This window comes from Eptatretus burgeri, chromosome 16, assembly GCF_056783735.1.
Source record: "Eptatretus burgeri isolate ZD-2024b chromosome 16, Ebu_testis_v1, whole genome shotgun sequence".
NCBI classification, from domain to species: domain Eukaryota; kingdom Metazoa; phylum Chordata; class Myxini; order Myxiniformes; family Myxinidae; genus Eptatretus; species Eptatretus burgeri.
The window spans coordinates 44,402,208-44,427,110 of NC_140976.1; the positions used below are offsets into that span (position 1 = coordinate 44,402,208).

The 24,903-nt window shown below is 41.2% G+C and overlaps 1 protein-coding gene across 8 annotated transcripts in view; it reads right to left on the reverse strand.

Annotated features, from left to right (window-relative positions):
• UBE3B (ubiquitin protein ligase E3B) overlaps nt 1-24,903 on the reverse strand; it is a 77,470-nt gene that overhangs the window by 16,851 nt on the left and 35,716 nt on the right. For all 8 annotated transcript variants that reach the window (XR_015052116.1, XR_015052115.1, XM_085858685.1 and 5 more), the window contains 11 exons: nt 23,127-23,304; nt 19,408-19,589; nt 17,374-17,541; nt 17,037-17,208; nt 16,205-16,323; nt 13,676-13,790; nt 10,195-10,294; nt 9,938-10,084; nt 7,045-7,221; nt 5,325-5,435; nt 2,409-2,546 (listed from right to left, as the gene is read on the reverse strand). Coding sequence is in view for 6 of the 8 variants with exons in the window: in XM_085858685.1 (XP_085714811.1) it covers nt 2,409-2,546; nt 5,325-5,435; nt 7,045-7,221; nt 9,938-10,084; nt 10,195-10,294; nt 13,676-13,790; nt 16,205-16,323; nt 17,037-17,208; nt 17,374-17,541; nt 19,408-19,589; nt 23,127-23,304 (1,607 nt within the window). In the remaining 2 variants the exon portion in view is untranslated. The remainder of the gene's footprint in view (nt 1-2,408; nt 2,547-5,324; nt 5,436-7,044; nt 7,222-9,937; nt 10,085-10,194; nt 10,295-13,675; nt 13,791-16,204; nt 16,324-17,036; nt 17,209-17,373; nt 17,542-19,407; nt 19,590-23,126; nt 23,305-24,903) is intronic.

Below are 24,903 nucleotides of genomic sequence, written 5' to 3' on the forward strand. Positions count from 1 at the left end.
CAGGTATCGAACAAGTTCGAGTTTCAAGGTGTTTCGTCAATTTTTCACAGAGTCGTGCCCTTTTTGGACTGAGAAAATATCACATATTATACGTATAGTACATGGGTCAGTGGTCAGCTGCCCTGACTCAACCCCACTGCTTTACACTCATTGGCTGGACAGCTGATCCGACTCCACCCTGATACAATCATGCGCCGTCATTGCATGAAGCAGCACAGATCGGCAGGCCTCAGGACTTGGAACATTTTTAAAAAGGAGTCGAGAGCTGACGCACGCACACACACAATGGAAGGTATTACGTGGAAAAAAATTTACACAGTAAAAACGGAAGAGTATATACAGTCGGAACTTCACAACCAAGTGTGCTCATTGGTTTACACTGCAGATTAAGGATGTTTATCTTGCTCTTCATTGTGACCTTTTAACGCGCTGTTCATTTTTTGCCAGTGTGGTTAGTATTGTACAATGGTGTTGTAGTATAACGTGCCGTCTTGGGAACTTTGAACGAGGCTCGTTCTTTAACGTGCCGTGCTTTGGACCCCATCACTTCATGCTGACACCGCCCCTTGGCTATCATAATCATCATCTCACGATTGTGTGCTGATTGGCTCTCCACGCGAACCAATCCGTGCCGTGACACAACCACCATTGTCATAGTTTCAGGCGGCTCCTCACTTCAGCTCACGGTCGCACAATGTCCTGGTCACGCTATCGTGCAAAGTGAAAACCACTTTCCTCCGTTTTTCAACTTTACTTGTCGAAGGTTTATTCTAGGTCATCATGGGTGGATGTGGTGATATTTCATGATAACAACAGAGTGCGATCACGGTAAACAATAGGAATGGTGGACACCGACAAGAAGAACTACCAGTAGCGCCGCCATAAGAGAATACTGGCAACATTGGTTACTAAAGCATGCTGGTTGGTAAAATGCTGGATGACACAGCTTTACCTGTATTTCTATCTTCGACAAAATGAGCGGGCCACAAAGTTACGTTTTCAATCCTCATGATAATATCCATCAGCAGCTTGCAATCACACTTGCCGGATCCACTCACCTTCCAAACATCACGTAATATTAATTAACTTCTTCAAATATTTTCTTGCCAGGACCACTGTCTGCAGATTTTTCTTTCCAGGATTAGCAATGGGACTTGTCCCTCACATCGACTGGGGCTTCTCTGACAATTCTACACAACTTGAATGTATGCCGACTAGGACGTCGAGGATGTCGATCCATTACACCTTTCACCACACAAAATACAATGCGTTTGGAAGTGAAATGGTGGCAGTTCAGATCGACGGGTTCACTTTGAGAGTGAGGCTTCTTTCGAAGAATCTGGTGTTATTGTTTCAAATAGTGATTAACATGCGAATTCGAAGACGTATGAGAAGAGATAATTTTACGGCATATAACTGTCAAACAGCTATCTTCATCTGACTGTTCTTGAAGTTTTGAGATAGGAGTTCATTTGACCGTTTCATCTTGTGTGTGCTCTGCATTGACGGCACAAGTAAGATGCTTAAAGGGAAGTTCATGCTTGAAGAAACAGTCAGCGATCATTCCTACTCAATGATGCAGTTATCGAAAAAGGTGCCATGTTGTCCTTGTCGGCCTTAAATAAAAAAAAGAAGTCTTTTAGCAAATTTGTGATGCGATGATGTTTCATGAGCTACAACATTACTGCTTATACAATGATAAAAGGCCTCATCTAGGATTCTAGTGCTCAGATAAAGTGATGGATGCCTTGACCTCCAATATCTCGCTGAGGACACCAAAATCATTGTCCAAGCAGATATAGAAGCTAGGAAATGGCCATTTATATGTTGCACGAGCCATCCTGAATATTTAAATTTCTCCAAGGGTGCTGAAGTGGAATCATGCAGATCCTCAATAAGTACATCCGACAGGTGCATAAACCACAAATAAACATTGGGTGGACAATAATTATTGGTTACAAGTTAAATCAATATTTGGCAACTGGCAGAATCTTACTCGGCATCTGAGTCCCATCTCTCAACCCCATTTCTATGGATTCATATCTAGTCTGCCAAACTCATTCTCATGCATCCACATCTCATCTGTCGACCTTGCTCTCATGTGTCCACATCCTATCTGTTGATTCCTTTCACGTGTCGGGACATCATCTGTCGACTCATTTAGTGCGTTTCCATCCCATCTGCAAAGCATCCCAACCAATGCATCCGGATCTGGTATGTCAACATCTTCTTGTGCATCTGTGCCCCACCTGTTGATCTCCTTTGAAGAATGCAAAGGAATTAATCTGCTCATCATAGTCGGCTTGTGCTGCCTCTACACATATCTCTCTGTTAACATAAAGTGCATGATTCAATCCATTCATACCTTAATCTCAGCACATCTGATGGTCACACATTGTTGTTGATACCTTTATGGAGGTCAGGTTCTTGTAGAATTCCGCATCTAGCGAAGGAAGTTCATCGATAAAGCTGTAGGATGTGCTCGTGTGGACACCACGTACTTGGCTGAGGAAGAATGGTGCAAATGGCACATCTACTACGATTCCCTGCCAGACATGGAGAGTTAAATGAAAGTCCAAATTTAATATCATGTTTCGAAGGCATGATCAATATGGTGACTTGTGAAATGTTATGATCGACAGTCCTGGCAGCAATTCTAACCCAGTTGTTCTGAAACTTATAGAAACTAAGAAAGTTTGAACAGCAAAGAAGATGTAGTCTTGAAAACTGTGATTCTATATGCACAAGTAATAAATAAATAAAAACATTTTACAAAATGCAAAAGGATGTAGGGATGGAAATCTAAAAAGAATGTAAACAAGGTCGGGATGGCCACAAGAAATCACATGAAACCATCCCTTCATCTTTCTTTGAATAACGGTTGTGGCCCATCCATCCCTGCAGTCATTTGTAATGGCACTCCATGTTGATTGTTTCCATGTACAAATTTGACATGTGAAAGATTAAACTGTTAAAACACACACACACACACACACACACACACACACACACACACACACACACACACACACACACACACACACACACACACACACACACACACACACACACACACACACACACACACACACACACGAGCTAGTGTTTGTTGTGAATGGGAACCCAAATCAAGAGAGATGTCCAGTGTCATTTGCAGACACAATGTTAAATAATGTGAAGTGTCCATTAAATAAGAAGACAATAGGTTTGACAAAATCCTTTTCTCCATGACAATACGAATTGTGATCATGTAAAAAAGGAAGAAAGTAAAAAAGTAAAATTAGTCTTGAATACAGCTAGCAGGATAGCTGAGAAGTGGGCATTCTCAGCTCTGAGCTGCCAAGCCTGGGTTCAAATCTCACCCCAGCAATAAACTGTCATCCTGGTGTTTCAAATGCAGGACGGGGAATCAATGTGTGCACCATCCCTCGGATGGACGTTAAACTGGGTATTCTGTCTGCTAGCATATTATAGAGGTGGACATTAAAAAGATCGTACTGTATCTTTTGTGAAGAGTAGGTGAGTCATCGCCGGCATCCTGAACAGATTCCAAATTCCTGCCCTGATGACGACTGTGAAGGGAATGGCAAACCCCACAAATGCACAACTCGTGCCAGTAAACTGCTTCGGCAGCACAAACACTCTGTAAAGAGTATGACATGTCTCAATGAATGCTTAAGGTTTATTTTAAAGTTTAACTCCAGAATGCTGCAAATTAAACTTGCTTTGCTGGGGCATGTATCAATTTGTGGTTTGTGAATGTGGGGAATAAAATGGCTTGAGTAACATAGCCTACAAACAGACAATCCAGAGGGTGAAGAATGACCACATTTAAATTTCCTTACACTTGATATGATCACTTCCAACTGTTAGTCCTTTAATTGCAGCTCTGCCATGCCACTCACTTCAGAAGAGAGCTCCTGAAGAGGTGAGTACCTCTGTTTATAGACTAAACAACCTACAAGGCCCTTATTCACAGCTTTATGGAGTATAGTTCTCTCCTTTAGGTTGGCACCCCTGCGTCACAGCTTGCCCTTCTGGATGCCGTGAAAAGCAAGACCCTCTAAATTATTGGGATCGCCTGAGACTAAGCTGAGTGTCTAAGCCTGAAATCCTTCAGCATCGCAGACAGGTTGGTGGCCTCTGAATTCTACTGCCTCCTATCTGGTCTTGCACCCTCTGCCCTCTCTTGGCTCTGTCCCATCCATTCGTATTGATGGATGAGATGGAGTAACGTGATGATTTCTGATGCAATGATTTCTGCAGGACGCACATGGTCGAACAGTAACCTTCTCCTTGTTAAACTCCTAAAGTCCTGGCTCACTGCTCACCTCCACTCATTTGTTCCTCTTCTCTCACCTGTGGAACCAACCTCCAGATCCTCTACAATGTCATTCTTCCCTCCAAGTCTTCAAGACAGCTGTTCCCCAATAGCTCATGTCAACCCCATCCACAGTCATAATTTCTTCTACCCTAAATGACCCGATTCTCAAACACTCCCCTTTTCGAAGTTAGTGATTTTTTTCCCCTCCTCTCCATCACCTCTTTTTGTTTGTTAGTTGTCAGTTGGTTTGTTCCATTTCTGTTTCATCCCCATTTTCCCCTTCCTCGTCAGCAGCTTTTGTGAGGCTTGTTCACCCCACGTGTTCTGCCCCCCCCCCACTCCCCACCACCCTTGACCTCTCTCTCACTTCTATTTTGCTCTTGGTGTTTTCCCCTTTCCATTTTGTCAAAAAAAATCCCTTTTCCTATCAAAATGTGCTGAGCAGGAATTTGCTCGATAACTAACAAATGGCATAACCCGAACGAGCATGTGTCAATTCAGCATTGAGGACTATGGTGTTATTCAAGAGGGAGCATCCACGCAGCTGTTTAGTCTGTATTAACTTCATGTTATCAGGGGTCCTATATCAAACACTGGTCATTCATGAATTTTGTACGTCGCTCATGGCTGCTGTTTTGCATCATTGCTGGGAGCATGGCTATGCTGTTGATGCAGTGCCTCCTGTGGGTTAGAGCAGGAATTAGTAATTTGTTCACGGTGACGGTGATAGCTCGCCTACTTTATGTGAAGGACACCATGGGATCTTTAACATCCACATTGTACATTGTAATTTTGGATGACAGGATGCCCGGTTTAACGTACATCTGTGGGACAGCACACACAATTATGAATCACCTCGTCTGTGAAACACCAGGGTGACAGTTTATAGCAATGCTGAGATTTGAACCCAGGCAAGACAACTCGAGTGTGCATACCTCTAGTTTTGTCCATTCTGTCTGATGAAACATTGGTTAAGGTAAAATCGATTGTAAATTCTCACCTCATATACCGCCTTTCCCAACATTTTCCCAACAAACTCGAGTAGCTGTAAGTGGTTTTCATGGACGTAAGAACTTGGAGATGGGTAAAGGCATTCATTTCCACTTGTGGTCTGCGGAAATGAGAAAAAAGTGAAGCAAAATGAGAAAAAAAATCATGTGACTGCCACAGCCAAAGCAGTTACAAAACAGGAAAGTTAAAATGGAGCATGGTGTTCAGTTAAACTGTTAAACACTCGACTCATCGAAGGAGTTTTGAACTTGGCTAGAGTACTACCATGAAACTCATGGTGCAGAAAGAGAGTTCTGCACTATCCCTTTAAATTATGTGCTGTTCGTGACACTAATGGTGAAAATCATTAATTGTTCGGTTCATCTTTTCTCCTGTTTGAGGAAGCGCCTTCCAGAGGCAGTTCAATTGCAATCTTCTCTCCCGTGTCTCACATTACCCCCACTTCCATCCCGATATGCGATCTTTTCTACCCCCATTAACCCTATCAAACTCACCCATCGTATTTGCAAGTTACTGTGTTTCCCGATATCCTCCTCTTTCCAATTTTTCTGTTCATTCTTTCCCTTGCTCGTGTCCAGCTGTGGCCGCACCGCCCCGTTTTCTGTACACTGTCTTTTTCCCCATCCGTCTCCTCATTTTTCCATCAGCCAGGACTTTGTATACAATTTAATAAAGATGAAGCAGAATCCACATTTCGGGGAAAAACTCTCATGTGGATGAATTTAATTCAAATCACATTACTCAACATCATAACTGTTATCATCAATAAGAAAAAATTCAATAAAACTCAGTTCTTCATGTCAGTCAAGAATTCTTCATACCATACATGTATATATGTATATATTTACTTCTGGTAGGTTTGCGAACCAACAACTCTGAACCTATACGCCACTAATGTGCACAACAAAAACGCACACAACTCGAAATTGTGTGAATATCAATATTTGTAAACCACTGCACGCACTACCCAGACCCAAGAGCTCTTAAATGAGGTATACATCAACATTATACGTGCTGTGGTTTCGACAATTACCTCGTTCAGACACAATCATGCAACTTTCGTTCATATAGGTACTGTATGTAGATATGAAGATGATTAATTAGGTTCTCCAACTTTGACAACTGTGACCTTGCAACTGAGTGCAAAGTTGCCAAGGTCAAATGCTGTCACCAAGCAGATGAAAAGTGAAGCTACCGAATAGTTTCGCCCATATTGGGACTCATCAGTTTTAACACCGCTGTTCCATCCATTGACTATGAAGCCTTTCGGCATTTACTGTATACTGGTTAACAATACACCACTAACTGTGATTGGTGAGGACACCATCACTCTTTCGGTTTACTTTCTCTTGAACATACAGAATAGTATAAAAGAGCTACAACTAGAAGTTGCATGGTACCACATGTAAAAGTGACCCTACCCTATATCCAAAACCTAAAATTGCTTCAGCATATTTGCTCACGATGCCGAGTACTCGATACACGATAACTGCTACAGTCCCCTTTTCATCAGTCTCAAACATTATTTTCCCTACCTTTAAGATGTTAAATATCATGAGCAAAATGTGCTGACCATTTTGATCTTGATGAGTTAAGGTCTTGCTGAAGCTTATGTCGTGAATATTTTGTTCCCCAAGGTGCAACTCTACAAGCCTTTATGAGAGAGGTGTGTGCGCTTAAAGAATAGCACGAGGAATTAGACACCTTACTCTGAACAAGTTTAATGCTGGATCGAACACCCGCTTGATAATCTCCTCGAGGAATTCCTTGAATACGCCATCTTGGTCAATTCCTGCCTCGTCCATACCGAGGTCGTTCACAAACTTCACCCTGATGATCCCCTTCAGGGCACTTGGTGATAGCTTGCCGAGTTGTTCGTAACCATCCTGTTGGCATATTGAGGAGGGTCTACAAAGGGTGTTTAAATCTTTTAAACAGGGTGTTTAAATCTTGAAGATCTACAAAGCCACAAAATGTAACTTCTTCACTTGTTAATACTCATATTCATCATTATAATAAAAGGGTCATGCCAATCATCAACAGCAAAGGAATTTTCATCACATGAAGAGCGACAATTGGAATGCTTGCATACAAGTCACAAGATCATACAGGCACCCTATATTCATCACTGGTGCTACACTTCAATCAGTGACATGAAACACACACAACTTCTGAGGGTGCAAACTAGCAACATCTCATATTTTTTCCTTTTTTAATTCAAATAAATTTACTCTTAGTCTTTATTCAGTCCTTTTCAATCATGAGGCATTAACTTACTTCCAGTTGATGTATTTGAAGGCCATTGTATTGAATCTATCATGATCTTACTGCCGACATTAGGGACTCGCCACTTCACATCGCTTGGCTCTAACACCTTGTTTGCAAGATCGCAGTTGCCAAGTTTGGCGCTGAGTTCCGGTTCGGAGCCGCAAGGGAGGGTTTTAGTTACCAGAGGCAGAGCGGCCGAGAGTAGGGACTGCAGAGTTGCACTGTGGCGGCCATAGACCCTTTCATGATCCCCTTCAGGCTTTTATACTGGTTTCCAGGTTTTCCCAAGTTGTTCCAAGCAAAATACTTTGGATCTTTGATTGCAAGCCCATCAGGTGCGATCTGATCGCGGTCAAAATGTTGTGAACACAAACGTGACCATTTGCCAATAATGAGTTTGTCTGCCATTATATCTGGGCCTTTTCCCCCCACGTCTTAGCAGTCTCTTCCAGCGATGCAGCGAAGTCTGATATAGTGGAAATTTCACCCATGTCATGCTCATCATGAAACCATACATACTTTTAAACACGTAATCACATTCTAATGATAAATATTTTATAGACTTACTCACATTCAAAATGTACATACAGGTAGTGGACAAAAAAAAATTGAAACACGGGTAAATGAAGGACACCAAGCAATGGCTTCCACACAGGTGTGGCCCACGTGCTAATGAAGCAAATAACATCCCAGCATTCTTAGGGTCATGTATAAAAATTATGCACAGGCCTGGTTACCTATAATAATGATGAGCATGGCTTTATCAGGAGACCTCCCCCAATGCCCTCATCCACAGAGCACCTCATCATGGTTTGATGAACATGACAATGATGTTATCTATATGTCATGGCCTTCTCAGTCACCAGATCTGAACTCAATCGAGCATTTATGGGATACCAGATGACCCATGAACCCGTTGGGTTCCCGTTGTGACAGCGGTTGATGAAAAAAATCATTTCAAGAAAAAACTAGAGTAATTCGACTGCGCGCAGTCGACGGGTATGCCTCCGCTCTCCCGCACAAACACTTGAGCATTGACATATTTGACCCTTGACCTTTATCATATCTGGCCCAAAATCGAATCAGTTAATTGCCCTGTCTAACTTTACCTTTGTACCAAGTTTGATGAAATTCTGTCCAATATTTCTTGAGTTAGGGCGTAAACGAAAATCCGGACGGATGAACGGACAGACAGACAACCCAGAAACATAATGCCTCCAGCACCCTTGGTGCGGAGGCATAAAAAAGATAGCTCCAGCGAACTATACTGCTGAAGTTGTTTGCATCAATAAAATTCTCCCAAAGAGTGCTTGACTGAATCGGGAATTGATTTTTTCATAATTTTTTTGTTGCCCGATTTGAACGAGACTTGATATTGTACACCACAGGCGAATGGTAAGTAAGGTGGACCTAAAATTTTTGCGCTATCGTGTACCGTTTTGGCTGTATTTCTGGAAAATACATATATATACACATACAAAATGAGAGTTTTAATAATATATATATATATATATATATATATATATATATATATATATATATATATATATATTCTGGAACAACACCTGAGACAGTGTTTTCCACCTCTATAAACCAGGTGTGAGTTGATTGACTTTCTCATGGAAGAATGGTGTGGCACCCATCCTGCAGAATTCCATACGCTGGTGGACTCTACGCCATGGCGCATACAGGCCGTACTGGCCGCACGTAGTGGCCCAACACCCTATGAAGTGAATTTACATTGATGTTTCCATTTTTGGGTTCAATACCTGTACTTTATAGAGGTACTCGGTTGAAAAAGGAGAACGTGTACTACTAGCTACCATTTGGTGGTGTTTGTGATGTCCCTGTGTGTGGCACACTACGTTAGCACATTCTGTGCAGACAAACGGATCCAACTGCAATATCCTCTCCTCTGGCGAGGGTAACTCGTACAAAAGATTCTTGGCAATGATCATATTCGCAAACACAAATAAAAGAGCTGTGGCAGACAGTGCTATGGGAAGTAAGCATGATGAAAAGAAGAAATTGCTTGATTAAATTTTTTCAAGCGTAAACCTGTGGCAGCGATCTGACTATTTAAAATAGCCCAAATTGTCGGCCAACACTTAGCTGCATTCAGTCTAGGGATTGTTGGGAACTTTCAGGCCCGTCTGAAACAATCAGGTTCTCCATAAAAATAAACAAGCACTGGAAGTTGACGTGAAAACAAACTAAGCATAACTTTAAACTTGATAATATTCACCGGCAGGAATCCCCGAGCAATTTGAAGGATTGTTCATTTTTCCCATGACGCATTAAAGTAATAGCAACACAATTCTCTTCTGTCCCAACCTCAAGCATTCGTGAACGCCGCACAGTGATGTGTGTGACGACCATGGAATGGTTGGACTCCATGAACATGGCCAGAGGATTTTCATTGTCCGCCATACCCATGTTCTCCTTCTCCTTTGCCACCATAACCCGAAAAAGGACAACTCTCTACAGAGATCACAGGGAGAGAGAGATTCGTATAACAGTAATGCGATGGAAGTGATATAATGGCTGCTAAATAATACTGACAGTGCACGCTGGCTTCACTCAAAACAGACCTCTTTGTGTGGAACCACATGTGGAATATACTGCAGCAAATGTTTCACCCTTGTCTTGCCTCTCTCAATGTCACCAAAGAGTGTACTTATCCGTAGATCTCTGGAAATTTAACCGCACAGCAAATAAACATTACACCAGCGATGACCGGGACATGTGTGTGCACATGCACACGTGCGTACATGTGCTGAACCATTCACCCTAGCAAATATTAACAACCACCCATGGATATCACAATCACTAACAGGTGTTCATCAAAAAGGTGAATTATGCAGTCACCCTCCAACCCTCTTCAATAAACGTCTCCCTCAAACTACCATACTCTCCCCAGGTGATGTCCTTGTGTGTGCCACATTGTCCCCCCCACCCCCCCCCCCCAGTGAAATGAAGTAGATACATTGATAGAGTGAATTGATTTGGTGTTGAGAGAGCACAAGCATGGTTGTCTCCTGCTATGTCAAATTTCCTTGTATATTTCCCATAAGCAGGATCGTACAATATAAATTTTATTATAACTATTTTGTTTAATAGAAAGTAGCTTAGTATATGCACAAACATAAACATTATGTCTCAAACTGTGGAGACTTGCAAGAATTATGGAATTGGATAAGAAGATCGACACCATCAGCAACTTTTACACAACAGGCTTTAACTTATTTACTCTGTACTACAGCCGTGACGGCCGCTCGTTCGTTTCATTCATTCTCTTGAATTGTATCACAAATAGTGTAACATTGTGTTTCCATTGTGTTTTACTGTTCATGCTGATTTGAAGTCACACACACACAAAGTGATGATGAAAATTATGATGGGTCTCCCCATGAAAACTATGATGGGTTGCAGTCACGTGGCACCTCCCCCTTCTGGGAAGATACGAACATCAGCACAGTCCGAGAGGAAGACAACTCGCCAGTCGAAATATCATAACTGAGCCTTGCCTTGCAGGAGAGCTGTGCTCGTTGGTGGTGCCCTCATTCTTATTATGCTTCTCATTGGGATTAAAAAAATCGTCATGTACATCTTATTGAAATCATCAGTTCTCTGCTGGTTTTTTTTGTTTTGGTTTCTTTCCACGAGCACATCGACAGTAGAACTCCCAACTTAGGAATAAAAAAGGAGTAGTATTTGGAGCCTCAATAGTGTTAATGACTTTTTCACAACACATGGGAGATTTATAACAGTTACCAATCTGTGAGCTGCCCTCCAGCTTGCCTTCTACCCACGGCCTTTCTGCCTGAGGTCAGAACAGTCAGCATGAGAAACAGAAAATTGGAGTCGTGTGGCATCACCTTCAACTTTGCAATTGTCGACTTCAAAAATAAATTATACAAGACATTCACAATATATGCCTGGTGTTGGCTTAATGGTTAGGGTGGTGGGCTTGGTATCCTAGGGTCCTGAGTTCAAATCCCACTCGGCTGCTAAATTAATACCAGGTGGGGTTGACTCTGCCTGACATCCTTCCGAGGTCGGCAAAATGAGTGCCAGCTTGCTGGTATCCTGTGTCGGAGTGGTGACCCGTCCAGGATTGTGTCCAATAGCCAAGGAGGCTGCTGAGGCAGCACCAATGCTCTGCATAGATGGATGGATTCCCCAGCACCAATGTCTCAATGGATGGATTCACAATTGACTGTTGGACCTGTTTTTGCTCATTCATCTCCAGTATTGTCATCAACTTGGATAATAAGCCTTTTGGTGTTCAACTATGAAATCTCCTATGAGGTCAAACTAACACGACTTTCCACTTGATCAACCCTTATCCTTTGCACCCCTTTCCTTCCTTTGTGGGTTTCCAGAAAAAAAAATGTAAATAAAGAGCTGTGGATATATAATAGCTGCAACATACTTGTAAATTTTCATCAAGCTGGCCTAGGGTGTGTGTGTGTGTGTGTGTGTGTGTGTGTGTGTGTGTGTGTGTGTGTGTGTGTGTGTGTGTGTGTGTGTGTGTGTGTGTGTGTGTGTGTGTGTGTGTGTGTGTGTGTGTGTGTGTGTGTGTGTGTGTGTGTGTCTGGACCATAACCTTTTTACCATTTGAGCTTTTCTCATCAAATTTTCAACAAACCTTTATTATGATAATATGCAGAACACCAAAATTAACTTTTTATTTTTTGCTGTTGTTTTCGTCAAGTTCAGTCTGAGTACAAAGCGGACGTGGATGGGCTTTGCATTCTGAAATGCTTTCTGCTCGTTTACTATTTACCTTCATTGCAATTGTGGATATTTTGTGTCAGCGACAGGACAAGAAGTTCTTTAGGAGTGAGGAGTTTGCCGTTTGCATGTTTTATCTCGATCTACAAAACATTTCAACTGTTTTGTAAAATTCGTCCCCCCCGCCCCCCCTTTCATTGTGCCATGCTGCAAAGGTTTTGGGTTCATCATTTCATCTCAATCAGGACCCATACCGGTTCATAACCGCTGCGACAGCTGCTGCTTCTCATTTTGAACCCCTGGATGCAATGGGATTGATCTTGAGTGTACTTGTTAAGTCTTGTCAAGAACTACTGAGGCACACGCTCCTCTTTCAACACTGATAGTTTGGAGGCCTGGAGGTATTTTTCCTCCTCACTCAGATCTGGTTTTAACTTTACAACCCCCAAGGCATTTCAATCCTTCATCTCTTCGAAGCATCATCAGATTGCACAGGCCCATCCAGCAGCCCAGACAAGGTTACCTTCCTGAAATAAAATGCTTACTGCATTTGATTTACTAGTCAAGTAAAGTCATGCTTACTGCGAGTCTGTCTAGTCAAGTTATTCCCTCCATTCCTTGAGGATGATGACCCATTGCCATCCTGTTAGATTCCCATTCCAAATAATGTTTTGGTTTTTAATTCTTGGTGCCTCTTTCCCTCGACTACCAACAGCTCTCTGCTGTTATCCCATTTTTTCTGCATTGTACGGTTTATATGCCCCTTTGTCCAACTTTGCCCTGAGCTCTATGTTTTGTTTGAGTGCTCATAATAATAATAAGACGAGAGTTCACGTCCAAAGAATTTCAAGGAAAGAGGAGGCCATTAGGCCCCATCAAAGCCTGCACTACGATTACAAACTTATGGTTGACTGTCCGTGCTCTATCCTTTTTAACTGTTGAAAGTCAAGCAAGAAAGAAGCAAGTACCATTTTTAAAGTGTTTGGTACAACTCGGCCAGGGTTCGAACTGCCGAACTCAGACGCAGAACAGGTGCTCTAACCATTAAGCCACCGAGGCTGGTTTGTCCTTTATGCCCATTGCTTGGTCTGTCCCTTGTCTGTTTGGTTGGGTGTATTGCCTGGCAGTTACACACGATTGTGCATTGACTTTTTGTTGTTCAGCTTTTCCAAGATCGTCAACATTTGTTTTAAAAAAAAAAAATTAAGGAATTACAAATCATCTGACGTGAAACTACAAAATTTTCAGACTATCCCAACAATTTACAGAGCTCCCCAAGCATCCAACAGCCTTTTCAAAACATAGAAAGCCTTTTCAAAAGCAATGAACCCAGACCTCTTGAGCCAGTGGTCGTCAGGAGCAAACCGCTGTCTGCAATCTCTCTCGTAGAGTGACATAAGCCAGCCGTGCACAGACACAAATAGGTCCTTCCTCTCTCCTTTCATTCCCTCTGCATGCGCAAGTCACAACAGCTATACGTTAGATTCCACAGTTGAGAGAAGAGGAAGACAAAAGAGTAAAGGTTGGGGAAGCCATTCTTCCATGTTTAGCAACAAGCAAACAACATGAAGTTCCCACAATGGGCAGATTTCCATGCATGCATGCCATGGTTGCCCTACAATTTCATCTGTTTTTACATTCTCTTGGATTAGATTCCATATTCATTTGATTTGACGTCAAGAAAAATTCCAAGCTACTTTAAGACTTCCTTGAAATAAAGTAAAAAAAAAATTACCCCCGTGTGGGGGTGACGGTCATCTCTATAATACCACAAATTCTCAATGTTCAGTTATGACTGAAGACTACTGCGCAGTTTGGTTTAAGATGACTCGGCATTTTGGCACGCGCGCACGAAATTATATTTTGAAAATAAATGCCGACGTTTACATTTCGGGTTTTGAAACTTTTGCACCTTCGGCAGAAAATGTATAAATATAAAAGGCTAAAAATGTGTTTTATATTTATACGTATTTCATTTCTCCTTCCTTCCTTCTTTGCGAATCGCATCGGCGTCTTTGGCCATCTTCCAGATCACGTGACGATCAAACGGGAAGGAAATTCAAAAATCTGTCCGGTTAGATACAAGATAATATTTTTTACTATCATAATCAATAAACAGTTGCCGAATATCTTGTAGAATGGCAGACGAGATAGGTTTTGAAAATGGCGATTTTTATAAATAACGTGACCTCGTGACCTTGACCCTGACCTTGAACCCGGACAAAAGTTATATTGTTGTGCAACCCTCATCGACCTCTACCCACATACTAAGTTTCGTCAAGATCGGAAAGAAAAATTGTTGACGGACGGACGTACGGACATTTCGTCTGGCTTTATTAGGTCATCTCGGTAGAGGTGACCTAAAAAAAAACCAAAACCTACTTTTCACAGAATGTCATAATTTCTTTGCGAGATTGATGCAAAAATCAGACGTCTTTGTTTTTTTTTAAAAAAAAGAAGAGAATAAGGCGCGTGAAAGAGCTGAATCGTAATTGGGTGACGTCGATACATCAATGGAGCAACAGCAGTTGGCATACAAGGAAAGATGAATGAGCATAAGCAGCATAAGTAGAGACAGACGTACAGGACAAGGAAACTGAATGGGCTGAGTAAACAATGAATATCGATGGAGGCAGACAGGAAAAGCTGACAAACGGTAAATGTGGAAAGTGTAGGTGGACAGCAGAGTAGAGTCAGTGAGAATATAAAATATCCGGAGTATGAACAGGAGATACCATGACTCAACATTTTAAAGGAGTATCGAGAAAAAAACATGATTGCAAAGAATCTTCTTCTTCTTCTTTCGGCTGCTCCCATTCGAAGTCACCACAGCGGATCATCCGTATGATCCGCATAGTGATTTGGCACATGTTTTACGCCGGATGCCCTTCCTGACGCAACCCTGGTCGCCTCTTACGACACAGGGATATGGTACACCTATTTTAACCGGGGTATACACCGGCCCAGTACACTGGTACTCATTTCGCTGACCTTGGAAGGATGACAGGCTGAGTCAACCCCCTGATGTATTAATTCAGTGGCCCAACGGGGCTTGAACTCAGGGCCTTTTGGATCCCAAGCCACTGCCCTAACCACTGCGCCAACACCAAGCTCATGATTGCAAAGAATCAGGAAGGAAATTCCACAGTTGAGAGAAGAGGAAGACAAAAGAGTAAAGGTGATCAGGACACCTGCATTTGGGTTTCTAGCTGAGCAACTGTGGCCTCATCAGGCTCGTGAGGACGATTTGTGGTACAATCGTTGAGCATAATAATGCAGTTGAATGCATTTTATCATAAGAATAACCAAATAGCAGCATGGTTCCTGACATGAACTAGAAGCACAAACAGAAACTAGAACAACACTTGGTAGAGCACATACTGTACCTACACCAGGCTGAACAGTTTATGTTTTGTATCTCACTGACAAGCCAGATCGAAATCTGGACCTCAAACAAAATCTCATCAGCTTGTTCTTGTCACCTACCCAACTCATCCACCAAGTTTTGTCATTACCCATCCTCAACTTTTTGAAATATCGTGCTACACATCGTTTTTGGCCCTATCTCTCAATAGTGAAGAATCACTTAAAATATTCTCGTATCCGAATCCGGATCTTCACCAAAATCAAATTAATTCATCCTTGTCGGACACCGTTGGTGGTAAGCGTGTGGATTCCCCAGTTCAGAAGGTCTGCGCTTCACTATCCTGTTCACCAAGTTTCATCAAAATCCGTTTATAACTTATTTAAGATATCCTGCTCACAGACCAACAGACAGACAAACAGGGGTGAAAACATAACCTCCATCCACCTTCGGTGGCAGAGGTAAAGACAGCATCATACAGCAGATGAGATCAATCTTACCCAGAATTCCATCCCAGATCATCTTGTAAACAAAACTGTTCAGAAAAGAAGAGATGGTGACCAGCTCCTCAAGCTTGAATGATATCTGTTCCTCGTACAACTCGATATCATCAAGAATCCTGAAAAAAAAAACCCAAAAAACATTCCCACGCAACAGGGTTGAGAGTCGGAGATTGTCCTTCTGATAGCTGTGTTAAATGTGTCGTGAAAGTTACAAACCAAGAGAATTCTTCTAATGTTATGTTGTCCACCCAATTGCCACAATGTACTTAAGTAAAAGCACTAAAGTAATGTGCACATCACCAAAACAATTACCATCATAATTAGAGCTCCTATATATTGTAAGTAAAGGAGAGGAAGGGCAGGGGAATATATGGGACACACGGTTTGAGGAAGGGGATGCAGGTGGAAAGAGTTTAAGATTCCACCATTATTACACGTACAAAATGCACTTGGCTCCTCGTTGAAGAAAAAAAAAAACATTCAGAAATCGTTTGAATGAAGTAAAACCTGTAGTAAGCGAGAATAGAGGTTTTCAGAAACATTAAATTTCAGATATATGAGAAAATTGTGGTTAAAACATTTCATGTACACTATGCCAAGTGAAGAGAAAAATGTTCATTTTTTTCTTCACTGGTTTGATGATCTGTTTATACTACTTTGGCTATTTATTATAACAAAGTTCTCGACTCATTTTGACGGGTCACTGTAAATAGTTTATTAAACCACACATCTCGTATGTGTCCTGCGTGGAATGAAAGCAAAAGTTCCACGATGATCATTAAATCAATGTAAAAGTTTAAAAACACAAGGATCCAAAAGAAGTACATACGTGATGAGATGCCTGGAACAGTCACAGAACAGCATGAGCATGGCAAGAAGGCTCTGAGCTTCCTCAGTCTCCATGTTCAAACACTCCAGGAAGAGCTTGAGGCCTCCATGGGGACCCAGCTCACAGATGAATGCCCACAGTTTGGGCAACAGTTCATCCAGGTAAGTAAGGCCTTGTGCAGAGCAGGAGACAGACTATTGCACGCTAACATTCTGTTTTAAAAGTAAAATTTTCATCATGTTTTCAAGATCAACAGTAATTGTACAGTACTGAGCTCTGTGAGTCATTCAAGCTTCAAAATGAAAACGCAACAAAAATGCCATCATTTCAACCTTACCAGTGAGGATCGATAGGCAGATTTGGGTGAGAGTAGTCAGTGCTGTTTGGTACAACACGCATACAGCGCAGACCTTCTGAACTTCTGGGGAATCCACGCGCTTACCGCCAATGGGCTTCAGGATGTTTCTGACTGTCGCCGAGCGCTGGAATGCTTTTTTGATGATATCTGGCAAGGCAAGGTACAGTGGTTGGGACAAATGTAACTTTATCAGCACTCGGTAGAGCGCATACCTCCACCAGACTGAACATTTTAAGTTTTGAATCCCACTGATAGGCTATATCTGCATCCAGACCTTAATCAAAATCCATTCGGCTTATTCTTGTCATCTACCCAACTCATCCACAAAGTTTCATGATAACCCGTCCATAACTTTTTGAGATATCGTGCCATGTATAATTTTGGCCCTATCTCTCAATGGTGAAGAATCATAAAAAAGTGTATATATATATATATATATATATATATATATATATATATATATATATATATATATATATATATATATATATATATATATATATATATATATATATATATTCTCGTATCCAGATACAGATCCTTACCAAAATCTAATCAATTTGTCCTTGTCACACACCCAATCTGTTCACCAATTTTCATCAGAATCTGTCCATAACTTTTTGAGATACTAATGGATGAAACTGCAGAACTTTTGAAAAATGGAAAGTAACGAGCAAAACGATGCCTTACTTGGGAGGTCTGGTGGCATGCTACCTGGAAAATTTTGAAAAATCGATGTCAAAATATGCATTTTGGGGGTGATCCTATCCAAATTATAACAAAAAAAATATGCAAAAAAAATAATATTTGGGGATTTAAAAAATTTATTTCACCTGAACATCCATTGCTGGGAAGATTATTTTCAGTTAGTACAGCATTTTGTTATCACAGAAGATGAATATTGAATACCACATACCTTTCCAGGACTTTTAATACAAGTGTTCTACAAATGGGGGTGGGGGGATAGAGGGGTTGTCACACATCATATACTGGAACGGTCTACCAGAATCACCCTCGCCCATAGTGCAAAACTAGAGCATTAACTACCTCCTTTAAACTCACGCGTCATGTAATGGAGGGTTTTTCCAGAATTACCTTCACTCCAGTGTAAACCAGATCATTCACAACCCAGTTTACCAGAATCACCCTCACCAGTGGTGCAAAACCAGAGCATTCACGACCCTCTTTAAATTCAAGCATCATGTAATGGAGGGTTTTCCCGGAATTACCCTCACTCCAGTGTAAACTACAGCATTCACTACCCCCTTATGTTTTCAGAGGTCAGTAAACACACACCATTCCACGTGTACAAGGGAAAGTTGCAAGTCATCATAAACAAAGGAGTTTTAAAACATTGCTTTTATAACACTCTAGTCCCTGTGCCTGCCACACTTTTCTCATGTCCACTCCTCCCCCAAGTGAAATTGAGTCGAGAGCCTGACAGATTTATTTAATGGTGGTGCAGCACAGGCATGATTGGCCAAATGGCCCCTTCATACATCAAAAACTACCATGTGAGTAATTCACATAATCGTGGTCATGATACGTTAGCATTGCACCCCATCTGAATGAAATGAGTTAAGAAACGTATCAGCATATCGAAATAGCACCTCAATCAAATCGCTATAATTGTGGAATATTTTTCTGACGACGAAAATTTGGAAACGTCCATGTGGGTCGTTTCAAAAATACGGACATTCGTACACATATGGAAGAGTTTCACCCATGAATATTGTGCTGTATATAATTTTTGGCCTCGTCTCTCAATGGTGGAGAATAGCAAATTTTCTCGCATCCAGATCTGGATCTTCACGAAAATCTAATCAATTTAACCTTGTCACATACCCAACCTCTCCACCGGGTTTTGTCTGAATCCATCCACCTTTTTGAGATATCTTGCTCACAGACAGAAAAACAGACAGGGGTGAAAATATATCCTCAGTCTACCCTTCAGTGGTGGAGGTAATAAAAATGAAAGTAGCTCATTAAAGTGTAAGGAAATGTAGCAATTACTTTTGACAGGTTTTGGTTGCTGGTTTGCTGGAGAAAGACCAGCAGGCAGGGCTGCTGGTGACGATGCGTTGTGACCCTCGGGAAGCTTTCGAGCGATCACGTCACAAAAGAGCAGCCTGATCATTCTGGTGCTCCACAGTGCAGACAGCTGGACCGTGACTGTGGGCATTGCCTCATTGAGTCTACAGATAAGACATCCCAGGCACAATATTAATGCAGGCCTGAAATGCACATCACAACCTAAAACACAATGACCAAGGAGGCAGCTAACTAGTTTGAACCACATGAAGTGTGATGACTTTGTCATTACATAAAAACTCCCAACGTGTCCTCCTAATGTTACTATACTTTACATAGCACAATAGTGGAAAAGAAATGATTGAATCACTCATTTTATTGCGGAGAGAGGTCAATTCCACATTCTTATCAATTAAAAATATAATTGAGATTGATTAGCCAACAAAGGACTATATGGATGTAAGATCATGCAATATTTGCAAAATATTGTATCATTCTTCCTTTAAACTTTTTTTTTTTTCGAAAAGCAGGAAACTTTTTGTGCCATGTGTCAGTCCTTCACCTGCACAATTGATGCTCATGTACCAACTCATTGGGGAAAAAAGTGGAATTAACACCGCAAAAAAAAGGGTGCAATTATTTCCTCGAGTAAAGATGGACTTAGTAAAAGACATATTTCATGAATAGTTAAATTAAATCAGTCAACAGCAGCTCAACTCATTGGGAGGCACAAGAAAACTGACAGTGCATAGTGACAAACGGAACACAGATAAAAGAGGGCTTCTCCAAGTTCAGAAATTTGAATGGTTAAGCATCTCATTGCTTCAAGGAAAGTATAGCATCATCAACCCATCTGAAGCAAGCCTGTGTCAATGCAAATTCCTCCAAAAGTAACATAATGGGTTTAAGAGTGATAAAAAAAATAAAATAAAAATGTTGCCAATTAAACTTGATTGGTAATTAACTTGAAAAAGTAAATGTTTTTTAGTATATAGCACAATGTATTGTTATAACCCTATAATGGGAAATGTACTCAAATACAACATGATTATTACATCTATGTGCTTGAACACGTATCTATATTAATAATATATTTGCATTTTAAATGACCTTATATCTCTTAACTGTTTTGGAAGATAATTAATCTGCTCAGTAAAAATACCCCTAGTTCCCCAAAACAGATTTGCCTTCCAAATAATCTTTAATCTTTATTCAGTATAATGGAATCATCTATTATTTTATTTAGCTTATTAAGGGATTCTTATTTATAAATAATTATATACTGGTGGCTGAAAGTCTGGCTGGAAACAGGATTCCAGCTTAAATGGAATGTGGGTGAAGATCATGTCCAGAACTCCGATCAACCTTCAGGTCACAAATATTCCTTAGCCCTTCGAGATAAAGCTAACCCTGCATTTTTGCTGCAACAAGGTTGTGAGTGATCTCTCTCATGAATCCTAAAATGTAAAGCCTTGGCACCAGTATGTCTAGAGGGTGAACAGACATGGTCTCACTGAATACTCTATAAGAATTAAAAGTCTCCATGTACTGCAGAGTCGGGGGAAGAGTGTGTTGCTTGTTGTGTTGCCCCCCGATTCTCCATATGCGCATACGTTTTTGTTTTAATAAATGACTCAAATGTACAGGTGGAATTGAGAATTCTTCGACACATGGAAAGACAATTCTGGGGTGACTGATCAGCCAGAACATTTGAAAATCACCTTGTGGACATGGACCTCCATTCTCATCGGCCTCAAGACAAGTCATTCCTGTCAAAAATAAAAAAAAAATAAAAACAAGTGAGGAAGGAACACACCTGAAGTGGGCTCTGAATCATGTGGTTAATAAGAAAGTTTCTATTCTCAAACAAATCGAAGATCAAGCTGGAAGCTCAGATCAGCAGCAGTTCATTTGGTGACATGCTGGAGAATAATTCCATCTTGACTGGATGAGATGTACAGTCTCACATCCAGAGACAGATAGTGTGGGAATGCATTTCCAGTCATTGCATGGGTTGCTTTTACCATTTTTCTGGCACTGTGAAAGCTCAGGACTATATCTAATGATAGTAGAGCAGTGAATTAACCTCGCCAGACTGGAAGCAGGATGACCAAGATAATGGCGTCATTGCTTAAATTTGAAGGACACTTACAATAGTCTATAAACATAACAATGGACGCTCAATACGGGTGCATTTGTCCATTCTTGCTGACAGTGCTCCATGACGAAATATATATCAGCAGCAGTTCTTTTTCGCCAATGAGAAACTTGTGCTTGAATCAGCCAATGACAGCAGGTCTTGTGAGACAGTGCCATCAAGGCTAAATATGCCTTGTTTGCGCAGCATCTATAACCATTCTCATTGACCATCGTTGAACCAAACTTAATCCCCGTTCCCTTCACTCACTCCTTCGATGCACATGTAGAGATGTGTCATCAACTGGTGGCTATCCAAACAAAAGACTCGTCCAGGCGTGGTCCATGCGTCATTACCTTTCCATCATATGTCGTAACCTTTCCAGCAATGTGACCTGACCTCGTGTCGATATGTTTTGAGTAATCTTGAGATTGATGAGTTGCTGGCGGTTTGAACAGATGGAAGCATGCAAGACAAACTTTTGTCAAGTACCAGGAATGAAAAGGTCGACAAATGAATTTCAGCATATCTTTCATCATCTTACCTCTCTACTCACCATTATATTAAAGCATTCTGTCACACTGTTATGAGCTCGAAAACAAGTCAAAATGGAAGGCAACTCATACAATTCTGTGGGCATAAAAAATAAACGTCATGTTTTTGTCATGCGTCCAAACGGCTATGTGATCACATATACGATCATGGATGTTTGTGATCGATAAGTGGACAGAAAAGCGAGTTTGGCTGCTCGCCACTACTCAAACATTTACACCCCTTGGCATGGCACCACATTGTGGTGCTAAGATAGCATTAGTGGATCTGATTTGGTCTGGCATTCACCTATCACATGACAGCAAAGGGTCACAGTAAGGTCAACACAATTCGGTGGTTGGGTTTTCCATATCTGCGTTATTGTCTCGAGGCATTGGCAAAAGTCACAAAAATTAAACTGACCAGGAAGCCACCAAAGCAATCCAATGCATCGTTTTCTGATGAAAATAAAGCTAACAAATGCAATACTTTTTGACATCTTTTAAACATTGATAAAATAAGATATCTATGGTATCTACAATAAGAAGATATTTATATAAGGGGTTTATTTAGATCTAGATGATAAAACTCTTAGTACCAAGAAAGGAATTAGTTTTTTTGGGGGTTATTTTGGGGACAGATAATACCCTATATTTTGTCCTGAAAAACTCCCACATCGAGTCTGAGTACATGGCCGATTCAGGGAATAATAGTCATTGGATAACTCAAAGCATACTGCTGTTGAAGGTATCAATGAATCAAGATGCCCATCCTGCTCAGAGTCAACATGATGAGTCAAAATGTAAAAACAAATGAACAAATTGATATAGTATGTGCAATTTCAACGTGATGTAATAATTAACAAATGCTTATACGATGACAACCAGGAAAACAAGATAAACTGAGCAAACAAGGCAAGTCAAAAAAGATGATTTATATTTCATTCACTGTCCCATTAAAAATTGTTTAATGAAAAAGTTTGAGATCAGGGAAACACAAAACGTGACTGGAAAAAGGAAGATGAGCATCTTACCCATGATCCATGCTCTGTGCAAACCATCCGAGTACAGGGTGCCAGTGAGTTAAGTTTGACTTCTTCTGCTGCACGTAACTCTGACAGCATTGCAGGATTGCTGTGCTGACAGACACAAAGCACTCCATATCCTGCTCTGGGAATGTTTCTTGTAGTGTTGCTAGGGTAATGAGGTTACCTGCAAAACAGAAAAAGAAAAACAGCATTCACAAGAAAAGCATGAATTCTGACAAATGCAAAGTCATCATCATCATCATCATCATCATGTTTCCCTGATTGCATGTGTAAGTCGTGGTTCACCTAGTTGCTGTTTTCCAGGCTGCATCATCCCTTGCTCGCCCTCATGTTCGGCCTTTAACTCTAAGATAGTCTCTCAGCAACACATCCCATGTTTTCCTCGGACGGCCTCTAGCTCTCCTTCCATTCACATTCATATCTATACACCTCTTCACACAACTAGCCTCCCACATCCTTTCCACATGTCCAAACCATCTCAACTGACCTCTACCCCTAACCTCACTCATGCTTTCTACACCTAATCTTTTTCTTAATTCCACATTTGATTTCCTCTCCTTCAGTGACACGTCACACATCCACCTCAACATTCTCATTTAATTTAGTTCACACCTCCATTCATCCTCCATTTTGATAACCCATGTTTCGCTGCCATACATCGTCACGCTTCTAACGCAAGCTGCACAAAGTTTTCCCTTTAGATGGAAAGAGTTCCCTTTTGATGTCAATTGGGGTAACAGCTCCCTAAACTTCCTCCAGCCACTTCTAATTCTTGAATTCACTGCTGCTTCCACACAACCACCTACACCAATCATATCACCAAGGTAACATTATAATCTATCTACACATCCCAGAGATATATCCCCATAAATTAACCTTTCCGCTCAAACTGGAGTAACTTGTTTACCTGCGCAAACAGCATATTTGAAGTCAGGAACCACCTGCAGTCTACCCCTGATGCCACTACACCTCTTGTGCACCCAACAGTTGCAGTATTTGCACAATATTGAATTGCTACCAACACCTTTTCTACAGACAGCACAGGGCCACCCCCTTCTTTTTCTCCACAGTTCCTTCTCCCGCACCACAAATCAGTACTTTTGTTTTCCCTGTATTCACTTTCAGTCCTCTGGCCTCCATACTGTATATTTGCCCATTACCTCTTCCACACTGTCAGCTATCAGGACTAGGTCATCAGCATACAGGAGTTCCCAAGGTAAGTCTCCTCTAAATTCCTGTGATATATCCTCAAGAACCATGATGACCAGGATTGTGCTCAACACTGAACCCTGATGAACACCCACTTTCACTTAAAAATCCTCACTCTGTACTCCAATTACCCTCACAGAGGTTTTTGGGCCATCATACATTGCCATGACTACCCTAGCTGACCAATCCTCCACACGTGACTTCCTCATGGACCATTGCACCACTTCCTGAGGCACCATATCGAACACCTTCTCCAAATCCACAAATATAAAGTACAGTTGTTTATTCTTCCTCAGATGTTTTTCCTGTAATTGTCCAACTATAAAAATTGTCTTTATCGTGCCCCTTCCTGGCATGAAACCAAATTGCATTTCATGTACGTATATTAACACTCTCTCTTATCAATTTATTCATGACTCTCTTTCTACCACTTTCATTCCATGGTCCAGCAACTTCAGACCCCAATAGTTGCTCTGAACTGAGGCATCACCCTTCCCTTTATAAATATTCACCATTACACTCTTCAACCAGTCCTCTGGGATAGATCTCCTCC